Source organism: Carya illinoinensis, chromosome 14, assembly GCF_018687715.1.
Source record: "Carya illinoinensis cultivar Pawnee chromosome 14, C.illinoinensisPawnee_v1, whole genome shotgun sequence".
Taxonomy (NCBI): domain Eukaryota; kingdom Viridiplantae; phylum Streptophyta; class Magnoliopsida; order Fagales; family Juglandaceae; genus Carya; species Carya illinoinensis.
The window spans coordinates 12,516,814-12,535,321 of NC_056765.1; the positions used below are offsets into that span (position 1 = coordinate 12,516,814).

Consider the following 18,508-nt stretch of genomic DNA (forward strand, 5'->3'; position numbering starts at 1 on the left):
TCTTTTATATAAATTTCGTATTTACTCATTTTTTAAAAAAAATTATTACAGCACTGACACATTTCACAACTGTAAATATCATTTATTATTATCAAATGGATATTTCACTCTATACAAACGTCACTAATCTCAACCAAAAAAAAAAAATTCCATTTCAACTTTTTCAACTTTTTATGTTATAATTATAAACTCCAAAACAAAATTTACTCTTAAAAAGTTATATTCCAATTTTAAACTCAACTATATGTTTTTACAAATCTCAATACAAAATTTACTTTAAAAAAAAAAAACCTTCAAAACTTCCACACTCATTTCTTAAAATACAATAAATAATAAAAAATTATATTCCTCAGTCGGTATATGGAACACATTTTGTAAAATATTTATATAATATAATTTGATTTGAAATATTAGTTTTAGAATATAAATCTTATAATTTAAATATTATCATTTAAGTGATGTGAATATGTACTCTATACACTGACTTGATAATAGAATAACTCATAAAAAATTTCAAACACTATGAAAACTTTTCATAACCAAACATTTATTTTTATATATATTTGAAGATGAAGTTATGAGAAAAGTTAGGAAATGTTGAAGAATTTTGAAAAATACTCATATACTAATCAAGGCATTCATGTGTGTATTTCTTCCCCCTAAATCATTGAATTCGTATAAAATTATGAGATATTTTAATCTAGATTTTAGCAATTGGTATCATACCATGTTTATTCATGTTTCAAAACAAAAATAATAATATAAATTAAAACATTGTGACTTGCTCTTAATTTAATACAAACATTGTCCATCGCTCTTAATTTAAATGCTTTGTTTGAATAATATAATCACATGTATTATATATAAGTCATATAAAAATATATACAAAAAACAAAGATTCGTTTGTTGAAATTATAATTAGCTTGAGAATATACTCGAACTTATTAGAAAAATAAATAAGCTGTTAATGAACATGAAAGGTAATTCGGTGATAACATACTATAGATCATGTTCATAATTAAAATGTTGTAAAACGGTTGTTTACACCCTCCAATTATATATCAATACATCAGTTTCTTGTATGAGAAAAGCTTCAAGTCGAAACCAGTGCAAATTTAAGAATTATACCAGCCAATAAATAATAGACACATAGAAGACTCACTTAAAATATCATAGATGCACACTAAGAGTATTTTTTCTCATTCTACAAAAGAGGCTTCCTTTAAGACGTTTTAGTCTTGTCTCTCTCCCTCTCTCGCACTCTCTTTATCTACTAAAACAGATCTCGTTCAAAAGTAGTAGCAGTAAACTTCTCTCGCGAAGTATCTAGTACAGACTTCTCTTGCACTCTGTCAATTTCATCGATTTGGGATGTTATGTTTGTTATGTCGATTGGGTAGTTTGGGTTGTGATTTGATAGACGCAGGTACAGACCAAAGAAGAAGGAATTTGTACAAACCAAAGAATTGTTGGTTATCTTTTGTTGATTTTGCATCTGAATCCTCAATCTCATACTCTGTTTTCTATATTGGTTGTGAGGTCTAGAAGAAAAGTCCATCTCGTGGTGTCTGTTTCGCAGCTCTTGTTGGTGATATTTGTTTGGTGATATGTTTCTTTGCTGCGTCTGCTTCTTGTACTTTTATTGCAATATGGCAGAGTTATAAACTTGCTAAGTTTCTTGTACTTTAATTGCACGCAATTGCTAGAAGAAGCTTAAAGGAAAAAAAAAAAAAAAAAAAAAAAAAAAAAAAAAAAAAAAAAAAACCTTGTGAGCACGTCAAAATACTTCCCTTTGGCCTAAGGAGAGCGACAAAATGTGATAGTGCCAAAGAGGGGAAGGCTGAGGTCCAGTTTATCTGAAGGAGAGAGAGAGAGAGAGAGAGAGAGAGAGAGAGAGAGAGAGAGAGAGAGAGGCAAATGGGTATAAAGAGAAAAGTCTGAGAGAGAGGTATCAGTCCCGAGGTAGGTGAAAAGCTGTAAAAAGCCTACATCCAGATTTATTTCACTTTTAAAGCAACCCTTATGTGGCAACTCTTGATTGGTTGGTGTAAAACTTGTATATACACCAAGATCGGCGGTCAGCCACTCCCTTCTTGTATATGAATAAAATGTAATCATCTGCATATGATCACACCAACACTTTACTGCATGGATGGTTCGCCAGTCCCAAGGATGGTCTTGGCCACTTGTGGTTATTGAGGTGAGTCATTTTATTTTGAATATATATTTATTTATTTAATAAGTCACATATCATTATATTATGGTGTTACGTCAAAGAAGTAAAATAAGTGGTATAAATTAGGGAGTATTGTTAATGCCTTAATTTGCACAACAGATTGGAAAGTACGAAATAATCATTTTCGGCCGACAATGATGATTCAGGTTTCCATACGGTATTCTTTGCGTTCATCCATAAAATAAATAATAAACAAACAAATAAAAATAAATAAAGAGAGACCAAGATTTACGTGATTCGGCATAATGCATATGTCCACGGGTTATTTGGGGGTGAAATCCACTATAATGGATGATTTTACAATCTTTCATAACCTCACATACCTCACAATACTATGGAGAAATTTGGTGGAGTTGCTTTGTGTAGTTGAATTTGTGCGTAGGGAGTCTGTGTGGAGAGCCCTGTAGAGTCTATCAGATTTGTGGGGATCTCCTCTTAATATAAAAGTCTATTTCTTTAGAGTGATTGTGTCAAACTTGCCTTGTGAAGCATTTTCCTTTTAGGAGCATAAGTTTCTTTCCTTTTAGGACTCTAAGTCTCTTGTCTTATTTGCTATTGGCTTTATCTCTTAGTTTGATATTTGGCCTTATCTCGAGACTAAATTATAGACTGTTGATTTAACCCATACAGATACCTGTGATCTTGAGGGTGATTTGCTGGACAAGAAGGCCTTGAGAATCTTTAAGTCAATAATCTACAAAATAAATTTTGAAAATTGGTCATTGATTTCCTTTTTTGTCTTTGATTTTCTATTTGTTTTATGCTAAGCGGTGAAGAGCTCAACTTGGAGAGATAGGTGGGAGATGTACTCGACCACATTAGTTGTGAGCACGGGGCTCAGCTTTGGCGGGAGATGTACTTGATCGCATTAAGTGAGCATGAAGCTCTGCTTTGGCAGGAGTTGTACTTGACCGCATGAGGTGTGAGCGTGGAGCTCTGCTTTGGCAAGAGGTGTACTCGACCGCATTAGGTGAGCATGGAGCTCTATTTTGAGTTTGTTTATTTGTGTGGATATGTGCTTGAGAGATTGTTTATTGTCGGCAAAGAGTGCATATTTCTATAATTGGTTTTTTGTGTTTATTTTTGTGATCAATTTTGTTATCTTTGGTAGTAGTGGATTTTCTACCTCTTGGTGTAAATCGTCGTTTGATGTCCCTATTTTGGAGTTCACGTTGAAGTTTGTTTGTAGTAACCTGTGCTTAGTGGTCAGGAAACCCATCAACTCCCTGAATCCACATTAGGTAGTTGCTGAGCCCATCGACTCCTTCTCGAAGAAAACTTGCACGAGGCGTTGTGGAGCTCGGTGGCTCGTTCCTAAAGGTAACCTACTGGCGTTAGTTATGGCACGAGCGTAAACACTCGGTGTTTGGTGGAGAAGATATTGTGCTTGTATTGTCATCCACACCCTTTTTTGTAGGCACCGTGAGTTTTTTGGACTCTTCATTGGTGTTTGGGAGGATGCTTAATAGCACTGTTTTAGCGAGAGGTTGAGTTCAACTGCCCTGAGAGGTTTTCACCAAAAACCAAATAGGTTAGTATAATACAAATTATAAGTTTGAGATTTGTAAACCTAAGCCGTTCTACTAGAGTGTGGTGAAGGTTGGTGATACACAGGTGATGCTCACAGGCAGCCATGCTTTGACATTGATGAAGGCCCTGGAAGCTTGCGATACCAAGTAGTCTATTCTAATGAAAACAGATAAGATCGAAAATCAAGCTAAGAAATAAAACAAAGAAGAGATAAAACAAGTTGACTCATACTCCAAAAAGAAAAGACACTCAGACTTCTAAAATGAAAGAGACTCAGACTCTTAAAAAGAAAAAGATTTAACAAGGCAAGTTGGATTCAATCACTTCAAAGAAATAAATCTCTATATAAAGAGGAGATCCCCACAAATCTGACAAACTCTATAGTGCTCTCCACACAAACTCCCTACATATAAATTCAACTACACAACGACTCCACTAGATTTTACCATTATATTGTAAGATATGTGAAGCAATGAGAGATTGTAAAATTACCCATCATAGTGGATTTCCCCCCCAAATAACCCATGGACATATGTATTATGCTAAACCATGGAAATCTTTGTGTCTCTCTTTATTTATTTTTATTTACTTGTTTACTATGTATTTCATGGATGAACATGAAGAACACCGTATCATCATCGTGGGCCGAGAATGATTCTTTATTTCCTTCCGATTTGTTGTGCAAATTAAGGCATTAACAAGTATAATAGCATTACTCGTCCTAAATATGCCCAATGTAATTGATTACAGTAGATATGTAACTTAACAATTATATTCTCATAGATAAATGCAATTACATTGACTATAGAGGTCAAAATGGTTGAAACCCAACAACCTCAGCCTCTGGTCTTTAAATTACATGTTTACAATTGCACAAATTAATTTAATTTACACAATCCTCTTACTTGTTATGGTCACCTTTTTCTATGAGATTTAACATTATAATAAATGTATAAAATCACATCAATATGTGCGGGACCCCACTCCTAGGGAGTATCTAGAATTTTTGCATAGTTGAACGATAAAAGTGATCGATTGAATTTTTTATTTAATTTTTACTTAATATTTAAGAAAGTAATTATTAATGAATTGATATTTTTTTATTTGTTAAAAATGTTTTAAAATATATAAAAATGATTGAAAGAAAAAAAAAGTACATTTGCAGTTGTTGGTACACATCATCGATAAAAATTCTCAATTTGAGTAGCAACACCTTTTGGAAAAATTAACTTTTCTTTTTTGAAAAAAGGAAAAAAAAAAAGAAACTTAAGTTAGAACCTCCAATCACATCACTAACATACTTGTCACGTAGATGGTATTATGGAATGAGTACTGTTATATTTACAAAAGAATTACACAAAATAATCTCATAAACTGATATAGCTTTATCTAATCTTTTAGATCTACTTTATAATAAAAGTAACTTTACAATCTAAAGAACCACATCAATTTGTGAAATTGGTTTTGTATAATCCCTTTATGATTAGAGTATTTCCCTTACAGAATTGCACATGACTATAAGATCCATAATTAAAATTGGCTTGAGCTCGCTTCATTCAAATGCAATGTTAAGTTATGATCTAAGTTGACTCAAGGAATAGGTAGTCTTGGTAAGGTTTTGTTTTTTGTTCCATTTCAGTTAGAATAGTGGAAATTGTTTGTGCTAGAACACTAACTGACACAAAACTAAGTGGTACGTTTCATTCCGATCAAAATTTAGGCCATTTTATCCTCTTTTGGTTCATTCTAGTCAAATTTCAATATTTGAATTAGAGTTTTGGTTCGAAATAGGCATTAATGATATTTTCATAAATATTTCGAATAATGAGGGTACACTTAGGAGAAGTTTGAATAGTGAATTGAGATGAGATGAAAGTTGAAAATGAGATAAAATATTATTAGAATAATATTTTTAATAATATTTTTATTTTAGAATTTGAAAAATTAAATTGATTATTGTATTTTATTTAGAAATTTCAAAAACAATATAATAATTAGATGAGATGAATTGAGATGTTTTGTAAATCTGAACAAGCCCTTGTAATTTTGCGGTCATTTTTCTCCCATCACCCTTTTCACCTTCCGTGCGTAAACCCTATAATCTCAAACAATGAATATTGAACCCGGAATGGGTGTTTGCAGAATATGATGCTAGATGAAACCGTAACCATCTTTGGAAACTTTTTCGTTTCTACCTACGGATATTGAATAAAGGATCAAGGAAGAGAAATAAAGAGAGGAAAAGAAGGGAGAAGGGTATGTATTGTCTCTCTCTTTGTCTCTTGCTGAATCTTGTGTATGACAAATAAATCAATATACGTTTTCCTCTATTCTCTTCGATTGCTCTTCCATGTTACTTAAATGAAGCTTTAGATGTTTCTATAATTTAATTTCTATTCTTGTATCAATAGTCCCAAATTAGATAACAAAGAATGGAATACATATTTTTTTATGTTCAACCTTGCCTTCTTTTTTGAGGTTGAAAACTACTACAAATTCCCATTTCATGGGTTCATTTGATTATGCTGACAATTAGAGAAGCGAGTCCTTTGGAGACTATTCTTTTTGTTTTTGTTTTTATTTTTCTTAAGTTCATTGTGTTGCTCTATCTGATGGGTTATATTATGTCTCTGATTGGTTTGGCTGCTTTGTAAAGGTTCTCAAAAGATTACTATAATTTCGCACTCAATAATCCTATAATAAGATAATGATCGGTAGGGATGAATGTAGAGAAGAAGGGATTGCAAATGGAATTCATGCGCATGAGTGAGTTTGAGGCCACCCAATTCCTCCAAAGAAATATAACTGTTCATTGATTCTAGAATGCCCAAAACCAAACCTTACCCCTAGCGTGGGATTTAACAACCCAAAAGTGATATTTCAAATTGCCCCTTACTCTTAACTTTTTGCAACATAAAGTAAACTACATCGTTTAAAGGATAAAACTATGTGTTTTACACTACCGAAACTACACTGTTCAACTACTGAGTAAAGCTACGTCGTTTCCCAATTTATAACACTCCCCAAACCCTAGCTTTCCTTCACATTTTCTTTCATCTCTCTCTTTCATCTTCAATCCACCTTCTTCAGAACCTTAAGTTCCCCCTTTTAGCCTTCTCTGATCTCCTTCCATGAGCCTTGTAACATGCTTTTTGCTCTTTTGGCAAAGATGACATTGATAAGAGTTCTATCATCCTGTGGTAGGTACTATTGTACCACCACTCTGCTAGAAGCAGCCATTGGCTCTATCTTGTAGGTTTATGGCCTACATAGCACCTCAAATATCCCTCCAATACCTGTTCAACACCTCAATCTATCCATCACTTTGGGGGTGACAGGCAGAGTTGAAGTTAAGGGATAGAGGGCTAATATGTCTTGATGATGAAGAACTGCCCCAAGAGATAAGGGCACCATTTTTGAACTGCAGTAACCATAACTAGCAGTTTCTTCTCGTAAGTAGAGAGGAGGAGGGCCCTTCCTTTCAACATCTTACTCAAAAAAAGCTATTAACTGCCATGATTGCATTAGGGCAGCCCCAATGCCCTTCCCACTGGCATACACTTCACTGTGAATGGTTGTGAAAAATCAAGAAGTTTGAGGACAAGGGGTTGGGTGACAGCTTTTTTCAATGTAATGAAAGCCTGGTTTGCTGCCTGTGATCAAGAAAAAGCATTCTTCCTTAGAAGGCCAATGAGTGGGGCTGCTAACAATCCATAATTCTTGATGAATTTATGATAGTACCCCATTAACCCGCCAACCCAGCATAGAACTCATCTTTGAGAGATCGACTTTGACCCCTTGATCTGAAATTATGTGACCCAATTAATCAAATTTTTTTACCCTAAATCTGCACTTAGAGCATTTTGCATATAGTTTGTGATCCTGTAGTAGCTGTAACACCTGCCTCAGGTCGTTTAAGTGCTCCTCCCAGCTCTTACTATAGACTAATATGTTGTAAAAAAACACTAGAACAAACCTTCTCAGCAATGGTCTAAAAACATTATTCATTAGCCCCTGAAATGTAGAAGAGGCGTTAGTGAGCCTAAATGGCATCACTAAGAACTCATAGTGTCTCTCATGAGTTCTAAACACTATTTTGGCTATGTCCTCAGGCAACATTCTGATTTGATGGTAGCCCGACCTTAGATCCAACTTTGAAAACACCACAACACCTTCCAACTCATCCAGAAACTCATCGATCACTAGAATAGGAAACTTGTCTTTTACTATTTCCTAGTTTAGCGCTCGATAATCAACATATAATCTCAACCCCCATCTGCCTTATGCACTAACAACACTGAAGATGAAAAGGGGCTAGAACTAGGCCTCCTTACCCTGTTTTTTAATAATTCTGCTACTATCTTCTCAATTTCTATTATTTGTAGTAGAGATATCTATAAGGTCTAGTGGAAATGGGCTGTGTACTCTCATTTAATGCTATTTTATGGTCTTGGTTTCTCAGGGGAAGTAAACCTTGGGGTTCTTTAAATATCACCCTAAGCTCACTTAGCAACCCCTCAATATCTGAACTATTCAAATTCCCTTGTGGCTCATTTTCTTGCTGGCCTATTTGCAAGAGCATGCCATTCCCTTTAGCTAAGGAGGCAAACATAGCCCTATTGTTGTCCTCATTTCCCAAAATCCATGCACAACCTTGAGAAGTTCCAAACAATAGGACCTAGTGTTGCTAGCCAGTTAAGTCTCAACACCTGGTCACAACCACCCAGCTTAAGAATGTAACGAGGAGAAGAGAATAGATTACCTTGAATTTTGATAGGTATGGCCTCACAGTACCCTTCACTCTTTACCACATCTCCATTGGCCACACGCACTACTAACTTAGCTGATTGATTGACCTTTAGTTTTGTTTTGTGAGCCACTGATGGATCAAGAAAGCTATGTGTGCTTCTCAAATCCACCAAAATAACCAATGCCTCACCATCAATTTGCCCCACCAACCTCATAGTGCCAGTATTAGGAGTCCCCACCATTGCATTGAGGGATATCTCAAGATTTCCCTCCACGGGTTCAACAATCAGCCCTTCCTCTTTTTTTTTTTTGGTTCCTCCATGGTTTCTAACATCACTTCATCCCTTGCCTCTTCACAACCATGCAACAGGTAAATTTTTGGGAATTTGCAAATGTGACCTGGGTACCATTTCTCGTAGTGATAACAGAGGCCTCTCCTTCGTTTTTCATCTGTATGATGGCAAGTTATATGCCTTGCAGGTCTATGGGTTTAACCCACCTATTAACCCCCTCATGGTTTTCATGACTCAAGTTGGCGGATGTAGGTAAGCTACTTCTTTCCCCCACTTGTTTAGGATGTCGTCAAATGCTAGCTAAATATTCTTCTTGTATTTTAGCCAAACCAAAAGTGGTGTTCAAACTTACTGGATTAAACATTTTGATTGGCAAGTGGATCTCATCTTTCAACCCACTAAGAAAGTAGTTGTGCTTGTGACCATTGGATAATCCTGTCAATCTGTTGGAAAGGGATACGAACTATGCCTTGTATGCTACCACTGAGGAGGACTGTTTCAACCTTGTCAACATTTCCATTGGATCATCGTAGGTCATGGGACCAAACCAAATCTAGAGGGCTTGTGTAAAGGTCTCCCAATCCATGAACTGACAACTGCTCCATGCATCTTGATACCAGATAAGTGCCTCTTCCATCATGTGATAGGATGCCATTAATAGACGATAAGCTCCATGTGTTTGATAAAAGTTAACGTATTGAGTTGCCTTAAGAACCCATTATGCTGGGTTGCTGCCTTCAAAGTGAGGGAAGTCTAACTTGACCCCTTTTGTGCAAATTCTCCTTAGGTTCTGGGCTTCCTACTCTTGTTCTCCATTGAGCTCCCTATGGATCATTAGATTTTTGGTTTCAAAAATAGTTTGCATCATATCATTCATCTCTGCAATATCACGGGCACCAAGGTGGACTAGGTTCTTCTATTGATTTGATTTTGGCTTTCTTAGGTGAGTTTTCAAATTGATTGTGAGTTCAAGGGATTCCATTCCTACGGGTTCACATCACCATACGTTGTTGAAGATTTGTGATGCTTTGTTGTTGTTTTGCTAATTGCTTTTGTGTGGATTCATGCTATTGTTTAGATTCGGTATTATCTGCCATGGGTGAGCTGATAATGAAAGGAACGTAGGCTTTGTGATACTACTTGTAAAGGTTCTTAAAGGGTTACTATAATTTTGCACTCAACAATCTATAATAAGATAATGATCAATAGGTATGAATGTAGAGAAGAAGGGATTGAAAACAATGGATATCATACACATGGGTGAGTTCAAGGCCACCCAAATCCTCCAAAGAAAGATAACAATTTATAGATTCTAGAATGCCCAAAACCCCAACCGTAGCCTGGGATCTAACAATCCAGAAGTGAAATTACAAATTACCCCTTACTCCTAATTTTTTGCAACATAAAGTAAACTACACCATTTAAGGGATAAAACTATGCATTTTACACTATCAAAACTACATCGTTTAACTACTGTGTAAAGTTACATCGTTTTCCAATTGATAAGAATATTTGAACTCTAGCTTCCCTTCACATTTTCCTTCATCTATCTCTTTCATCTTCGATCTACCTTTTTCAGAAACCCAAGCACCCCCCCTTTAGCCTTCTCTGATCTCATTCCATGAGCCTTGTAACAAGCTTTTTTCTCTTCTATCAAAGATGACATGGATAAGATTTCTGTCATTCTCAATATAGAATGCACTTGAGGATAAGTTTGGTTTTAAGGCACTCTTTATTTTAATGGTTGATTGATAGAAGTGACCATATTGAGAAGCTTGAGCTGGAATCCTAGACTCAATATATTTTCCTTGTTCAGTGTTATATATATATATATATATATATATATATATGTGTGTGTGTGTGTATATATAATTATTTATCCATATAACAATTATCTTAAAATGGTACATTGAAACATATCGATTTTGGAATATTTCGTTCTAATATTTCAATTGGAACGGAATTCAAAACTTTGAGTCTAGGAAAGCATAAACAACAAGACTAATGAATGAGAAGTACTACGACCACAAAAAAGATTTCATAAAAGTAAATTTACAATTTGACGTAGTTTCATATGATACTCTAGATCTACTTTATAATAAAAGTAACTTTACTATCTGATATTTTCCATCAAAATCTGTCAATTTAAATATATTTTTCTGAATTTTTTTGTTTGGTAGCTAAAGTACTTTTCTAAACGAAGTAAAAGACTTTACATGCTTTACCAAAAAATAAAATAAAATCCAAAGTATATAAGGGTGTAAGTGTGTTGAGTGCACTCAGACAATGTGTCTCTTGAGTGAACATCGTTTAGGTATGATTTGGCTAGTAAGGTAAAATAATTTTAAATAAAAGTTAAAAGTTGAATAAAATATTATTTTTTAATATTATTATTATTTTAAGATTAAAAAAATTAAATCGTTTATTATATATTTTGTATATAAATTTAAGAAAATTATAATGATAAAATAAGATAAAACATTTTCACTATCCAAGCATGGCCATAAGCAATAAAAAAAATAATATATATATATATATATATTTTTAACACTAGCGACTAGCCTTTGCAAATCTCCCAAACAAATATACATCAAGTGTTTTTCTCCCTTTTCGTAAAATCCAGTCTCAAGAAAATTCGTAAAAATCTCAAAATTCTTCGTATTGAAATATACATTTTTATTAAAAGAAGTTATTTTGTTAAAGTAAATTGTTTGAATAGCCAAATTTATTATTGTATTATATTAAAAATTAAAATGAACTGCTTAAAAAAAGTTCCCTAAACTTCAATGCATATTGAACCGTAAGCAAAAGACTGGCAAATCTCAAATTCTCAATACTCAGCGGTTTCCTGAATTGTCCTCTCAACGGCACGGCACGGCACGGCACGGGGCAATAGTTTAGTCTCTCTCTAGCACTCACCTCTCTCTAACATCACTCTGATCGCTCTGTAAGTCTCTATTTTTTCTTGAATTATTGTATGGTTTCTTTGAGATTTAATCATTCCAATTAATGATGCATAGGTTAGGCTTGTTCTTCATCCTTTTTATTTTTAATTTTTTATTGGTGGGTTAGGTTTTAATCTGGTTTGTTTGCTGGGAAAACTTGGCACAATATATGTTTATCTAAATAAAGTAGTATCAACTATCAAGCGCAAGCTATTTGCTCTTGGTTTTATAGGTGATGTCCTGAATGATGGATTTATCATTATGCAGTAAATGATATAGATAATATAAAAAACAAGTAATAAAACCTATGGATGGTTGATTTTAATTACTTGAATAGAAGAGTACAGCATCAACCGTGTTTCAGATGCGGCACGGCAGTCGCACACCCATGGTGGATAGTCTTAGCTCAAGGTTGGTTGGTTGGTTGTGGCTCTGTCAATAGTTTTTGAGAGGTTAATAGTATCATTTTACTTCCCATTCAGAGAGAGAGAGAGAGGCCTCTTAGCAAATGGTTGGTCGGTTGTGGCACCGTCAATAGGTTTTGAGAGGTTAATCATATCATTGTACATCCTATTTAGGTTGTACATCGCACCAAGTGGGTTATAAACTCATTCATTCGCAAGAAAAATAATGCACTCATTTTGTTCCTTCGATGCTTGAAATTGAATCCAGCTACACTCCTGCTGGGAGGGGAACATCTAGCTCTGGGAATCAGGTGGGTCTTGAAAAAACTTCGCAGAGGCCTTTCTATGGCCTTGGGGGAGGATTGACTCTTAGACTAGCGTAGTTGATTGGTAGTCATTCATGGGCTGGACTGGATGGGGATTAGGTTGAAGTCCTTTAAGAAATGCTTATGTGGGAGAAACAATATTATACTTCATTTAAATTCAATATCAGCAGTGGGCCATCTAATTTAGACCCCTCAACTCCTGTGTTATTTCATGATGCTTCATTTCATAGTGTCTTCTTCATGGAGGGAGGGGATAGAGGGGTGCAATAAGTAGTGTCTTCTTCATAATGTTTTCTTCATTGATGAAAAATAAGTATTTCTCTTGGTAATGAGGTGTTCTCTGCAAGCAATTCATTGTTCAATTGGATTTGAGCTTTGAGTAGAAGTGGGCTGAATACTTAATGCCATGTATTTTGGGTGTTGACCTACATATTCTTTCCTCCAATTATTATTATTTTCTTTCCTTTTGATGCATATCAAGTTAAAGAGATATTTTCGGATTTGTTCAATCTGGTTCTCGCCATCATTTACATTTACATTTATTTTATGTACTTCAAACCATGAAGCTCATATTCCACGTAGTATTGTGAGTGAGTGAAGCTTTATAACCCTTTATCATACAATTGATAGAAAATGATTGCTGATGAAAATCAAGTGCTCTGTCGAAGACTGTTATTTATAATGTAATTTCTTGACTTGTGGAAAATGGTATGAGTTTGATTATCCAAAAGGTTATCTTATTATCTTACACTGTGCCCACAATCTCAATGTTGATCTAATCTATACATGACTAGGAGTACATGCTGATATCTACTTAATGGGGAAATCTGGAGTTGATGAAAAGATACTGAGCTACAATGATGTTGTACTCAGACAATCTGATCTGGAGATCCTTAGCGGCCCATACTTCCTCAATGATCGCATTATCGAGTTCTATCTCAGCTATCTTTCTTCACGCTATCCTACTAAGGACATCTTACTTGTTCCTCCTTCGATTGCTTTCTGGATTATGAATTGTCCGGTTGTTGAAAGTCTCCAAGATTTTCTTCAGCCCCTTCATTTGCCTGACAAGAAACTGGTAATTTTTCCTGTAAATGACAATGACGATGTAAGCAAAGCTGAAGGCGGGTCTCATTGGAGCTTACTTGCATTTGAGAAGAAATCTAATGTATTTGTTCATCATGATAGCTTTAGGGGGATCAATAAACAGCATGCCAAGCAACTATTTAATGCTGTTGTTGGATATATGGGGGCCTCCAATTCAGCACCAGGTGCTAGATATCTGGAATGTAATGATTCACCACAGCAAGTAAACAGTTATGACTGTGGCTTATATGTGACAGCCATTGCAAGAGCTATATGCAGCTGGCAAGAAAGTGGGGAAGACAAGGACAGAGATGGCTTGTGGTTTTCTGCTGTGAAGCAACAAGTCACTCCATCAAGTGTTGCCACGATGCGAGATGAGATCCTGAGTGAAATCAGAGGTTTAATGCCACAAAGTAGTCTGGCCGTTACAAAATGAGGGTTTGAAAAGTAACATTTGGGAAAATCTTCTTCGACCATAATTCAGCTGTCCATGACTCATACTCATAAGCTATCTACAAAATGTACAATATCTGATTGCATTAGATGTTTTTTTTTTTCCTGGTGAAAAGGGAGTAGGAAGAGAGATAAAAGGGGGTGTGAAGCTTAGGAGACCCATGTAAGGCCATTTGTCACTCCAAACTTCAGATAGATGATAGACCTTTAAACTTGTTGCTCACATGAAGAAACACCATTCCCCCAACTATCCACATGGCCATGTTTAACTTGAGGTTCTCTTTCTTCCATGTGCTTTAGTATGCCTATGTTGTTAAAGTCGAACGTTACTCAAATTACAGATGATGATGTTTTGTTAAATTTTGCAAGTTAAAGAGGAATAACTCGTCTTCTGACAAAATTCATGTTTGATTTTCGGGCAACTTCCTTTCATAGTTATTGGTAGATTAGGGCAATGACTGGTCTTCTGGTAGCGTCTGTGGAGATTGCCACAGGAACTTGCTATTTGAAAGGTCGGCTAGCCCTCATCCATGGTCAAATTTAGATTGTTGTTCAATTATTTCATTGTAATTTTCAACGAAAGAATACTGTACGATTTGAACCTGCGGCATTGGGTTTTGGATTTGGAGGCCAACTTATAAGTATATGAAAGTTAACTCTAAATGTTTTATTATTGGATTAAAATATTAAAAATATAAATAGAAATCATAGAAATTAATGTGTATTTTTTAAATTAGTTTATATTTACTTTTTGGAATACTTATAACTAGATTTTTATATTTAATTTTAGAGTTGATAAAAGAGTGAGTCAAAGTCCAGTCAAATTCAAATGAGGACTTTCATGTGATTTTAGAGCAATTTGGATTAAAAAATAAAAAAGAAAAAGAAAAAAATCACAAAAGGAAACTGTAAAAAGTTCAAGTCTAAAATTCGTTAGGAGACAGTCTGAACATATTTTAGTATTTTAATCATAACTTTCTAATTACATATCGGATTGATTCGATTCTTGATACGTTGGAAAGCTATCTTAAAGGGTTATAAATTTGTCTCTAATATGAATTACCAAATTTGAATTCCTGAAACACGTACGTGGCTGCCAAGATGAGTTTTAAAATTTAAACGATTTTTTTACGGGAATCAAAAAGACATTAGAGTTTATTTCTTACCCTATATAAATATATCATTAGTACGAAACTGGAGGGGAGGAACTAACCACACCTTGGTGAGAGGACGAACCGAAGAATGAAGAAACAAAATTAATTTTCATGGCCACCGTTTGCTTTATTTTTCTCTTGAGATTTTTATTGTCCATTATATTTATGAGTAACTAAATTCTCAAGTAGAAGATGAACTTGCACATAAAATTGTATTTTTAATTTATGTATTTGATTTTCAATTACTAAAATTCTTTTGTTTTATCATTCTCAATTTATTGTTGATATTTTCTTCTTCGAATAATCATAAAATTTATTCTGTTTATGGATTCAGTCATGCTTTTCTATTGAATGGATTTGTTCTTTGATAATGTTTGAATCCATTATTTATTTATATTAATTTAATTCTTTGTTGCAATATCATTCCTTGAGTATATTATCATCATTGGATTTTCTCAATAATGATAATAATATACGTATTTTAAAAATAGTGAATGATTTTTCAAAAATTTACATTTGGTTTATAAATTTATAGCTTCCGATTGAGAATTTTGGGAATTAAGTTCCCAGTTGAGTTATTCAATGGATTAAGAATAATTAATATACTAGATTTGTGCAAGGTATTCTTGATACTTTACTATTCGTCAAATTTGAGTATTTTTTCCGTTAGTCGCTTTTCTTCACTTTAATTTGCTTTTAAAATTAATTTTTATTCTCCATCAATCATTTAATACTTTTTTTAGTTCTTTGTTCATTCTGTTAATTATTTTTTTAATTTGTCTCTTTATGAAATTGACAACCCAAAATTGTGTTATAATTATTATATTATTCTTTGGACGTAATCACCAACCAAACTGAACTAAGAGCTTTTATAGGGAAAGAGTGTGATTCAAACATAAATTGACATGGGATATCAGATTCACATTAATAGCACTGAATTACTTTAAGAAAGAAGATTTGGATCGAGTTCATAAACTAATTGTGTGATTTGATCGTGCACGGCGACAGTAGATGTCCGCCAATTTTCTTACTTGAAGTAGGATCTCCTTCTAGCCATCAATCTCGGCCAGTGGCCAGTTTCTACTCCTAGTTTCACTTCATAAGCCTTCAATTCTCACAAAGCTATTCATTCTTCAAATCAAATCCCAAGTCATTCTTTATCTGATACGTACAAGTGTTTAGAAACTACACAAAAGCTCTATGCATGATGAGACCTGGTTCATTTACAGGCTCAACTGTTCTTTTGAAATTTAATAGTACCATGCACTTGCAATATGATTTAAAGATACAGTGTGTGGCAAATAAGAAGTGATTGTTTTCAATCGATACACTCTTAATGAGTAGATTTCTGAAAACTGAAACAAGTTATGGTTGTGGAAGAGGAAGAATTGCATTTTGCAAGTATAAACAGAACATGCTCTGCAAGAGAGTAAAGAAAAAGAATTAAAATAGTGTCATTGCTGTTATCACCTGATGCTCCCAACAGCTGCTTTCAATCTGGTGAAAAAGAGAAAAGAACGGAATTAGAGGACTGAGGATGAGAGGAAATGCCATTGTAAGGTTGATTTGATGCAGAGCAAAAACAGCAAGTGCCTTGAAAAGAACTCCAGGACCCTCCTCTAGTGAGAAAACTCTACTTGTCTGAGAAATATATACCACAATCAGTAATTAAACTCAGTTTGAAAACAGATCTGTTGGCATGGATGACCAACTAAGAGCAGTTCTAAAAGCAAACAAAAATGAAATGGTAATTCTACTGCCTGTAATTTATTCGCATCTTGTAAGGGTTGACCTTGAATTGCCAATCTATTATGTCTGGAATTATGCGTTCCCTTGAAGCATTAGAAATCGAGTAACATTGTCACAATCAATATCCTTTAAAAAAGTAAAAGAAGGGGAAGAAAAGGCATATGAGCAATCCAAGCTGCCAAATTCCAATAAAATTATCAAAACACCCACAAGGCTAGCTAGGATACAACCTAAATGTTTTGAGCAAGTATATTCAATCCATAGATTATTACAGCTGTAGAACTTTTAGTTTGTATGATGCAATATGCCATGCAGTTTCAGCAAATTCAAGTCAGCAACATCAGTAAAAAAAGCCATTCATATTTGAAATTTTGGTTTAAATATTTAAGTATCCAATATTCTAAGTCAAGAAAATAAACAACACCCAAGGCTCTCTGATCCCTGAGTCATGAAAGTCAATATCCCACAACAAAATCAGAGTTTCTCAAGTATACCCATATTTATGTATCATCAGAACCAGTAAAAAAAGGGAAGAATAGCAAACCATGCAGCTGCTCCATTATTAAGTCTAGGTGTACCTTTGCAGCTCCAGCAGTGTTAACTGCTTCCTGACCAATCCCAACCTAGTTAATGTGCCCTCGCACTGAACTTGCCTGAAATATGACCCAATTCCGATTAGATCACAGGCGCAAAAGCATAAAAATGAAGCAGAAATGTAAAATCTCCCTCACCTGCGAATGACTAAGAACCCTTTTCAGCTCTTTATTATGGGACTGTGCAACCAGGTTCTGGCCCGGGTTCCAGGCTTATCCAGAACCCGACCTGGGTTAACCCGGTTATAGATCCGGGCCGGAACTCCGATGAATTTGGATTTTTAAAACTAGGAAATCTTTTTTTTTTTTTTTTTTTTCAAAAGCTTGTATGTTTTTTTTTTTAAGAAAAAATATTATTGAGAAGCATTTTTTTTAATCTAAAAGCATAAAATATATCAAAATGGAAAACTAAAGGCCTAGTTTGTTTTCAGAAATGAGATGAGATAAAATTAGATGAGTTGAGATTAAAGTTAAAAGTTGAATAAGATATTATTATAATATATTTTTTTAATATTATTTTTGTATTAGGATTTGAAAAAGTTGAATTATTTATTTTATTTTATATAGAAATTTTGAAAAATTGTAATGATTAGATGATATGAGATGAGATAAAAAGTTTTGTGAAAGTAAATGAGGCAAATTTAAGTAAAAAATAGCAAAATGTAGAACACTAAAAATATAAACAACTAAATGCATGTAAAAAAAAAAAACAAAAACAAAACAATATTCATCATGTAAAATGCATGCAAGATGCACGAAACAATCCACTACATATTACATTGTTTGAACTAATTTGCTAAGATCATTACAAAACACATACATTAATTTAATCAAACTCCAATACACAATATTAATAAGCTTCAAGGCTTGGTCTTCTATTTTTTCGTACTCTTTGGTCTTCTGTTAACTTAGCATACTTAAAAGCTTTTTTCCTAAGTTGCTGCAAAACCATTAATATGAACTTATTAATTAATTTGAATGATAAGAAAC

At 34.1% G+C, this 18,508-nt stretch overlaps 1 protein-coding gene and 1 long non-coding RNA gene across 3 annotated transcripts; one reads left to right on the forward strand and one right to left on the reverse strand.

Annotated features, from left to right (window-relative positions):
* The first annotated feature begins 11,590 nt into the window (after positions 1–11,590).
* Positions 11,591–14,382, forward strand: LOC122295190 (NEDD8-specific protease 1). Its single transcript, XM_043104300.1, has 2 exons — positions 11,591–11,755; positions 13,278–14,382. The coding sequence occupies exon 2, from the start codon at positions 13,301–13,303 to the stop codon at positions 14,003–14,005; it is 705 nt and encodes a 234-aa protein (XP_042960234.1). The 5' UTR covers positions 11,591–11,755; positions 13,278–13,300; the 3' UTR covers positions 14,006–14,382.
* A 1,961-nt stretch (positions 14,383–16,343) lies between these two features.
* Positions 16,344–17,775, reverse strand: LOC122294802. 2 transcript variants are annotated; one of them, XR_006237739.1, is made up of 3 exons: positions 17,657–17,775; positions 17,504–17,578; positions 16,344–16,817 (listed from the first exon to the last, which is right to left on the reverse strand). It is a non-coding gene; the product is annotated as an uncharacterized LOC122294802 (long non-coding RNA). The 2 variants fall into 2 exon arrangements; XR_006237740.1 differs by having other exon boundaries at positions 16,344–17,008.
* Positions 17,776–18,508: the final 733 nt, after the last annotated feature.

Coding starts and splice junctions, on each gene's coding strand:
- LOC122295190 (XM_043104300.1), top strand. CDS start 13,301: ATGGGGAAATCTGGAGTTGATGAAAAGATACTGAGCTACAATGATGTT.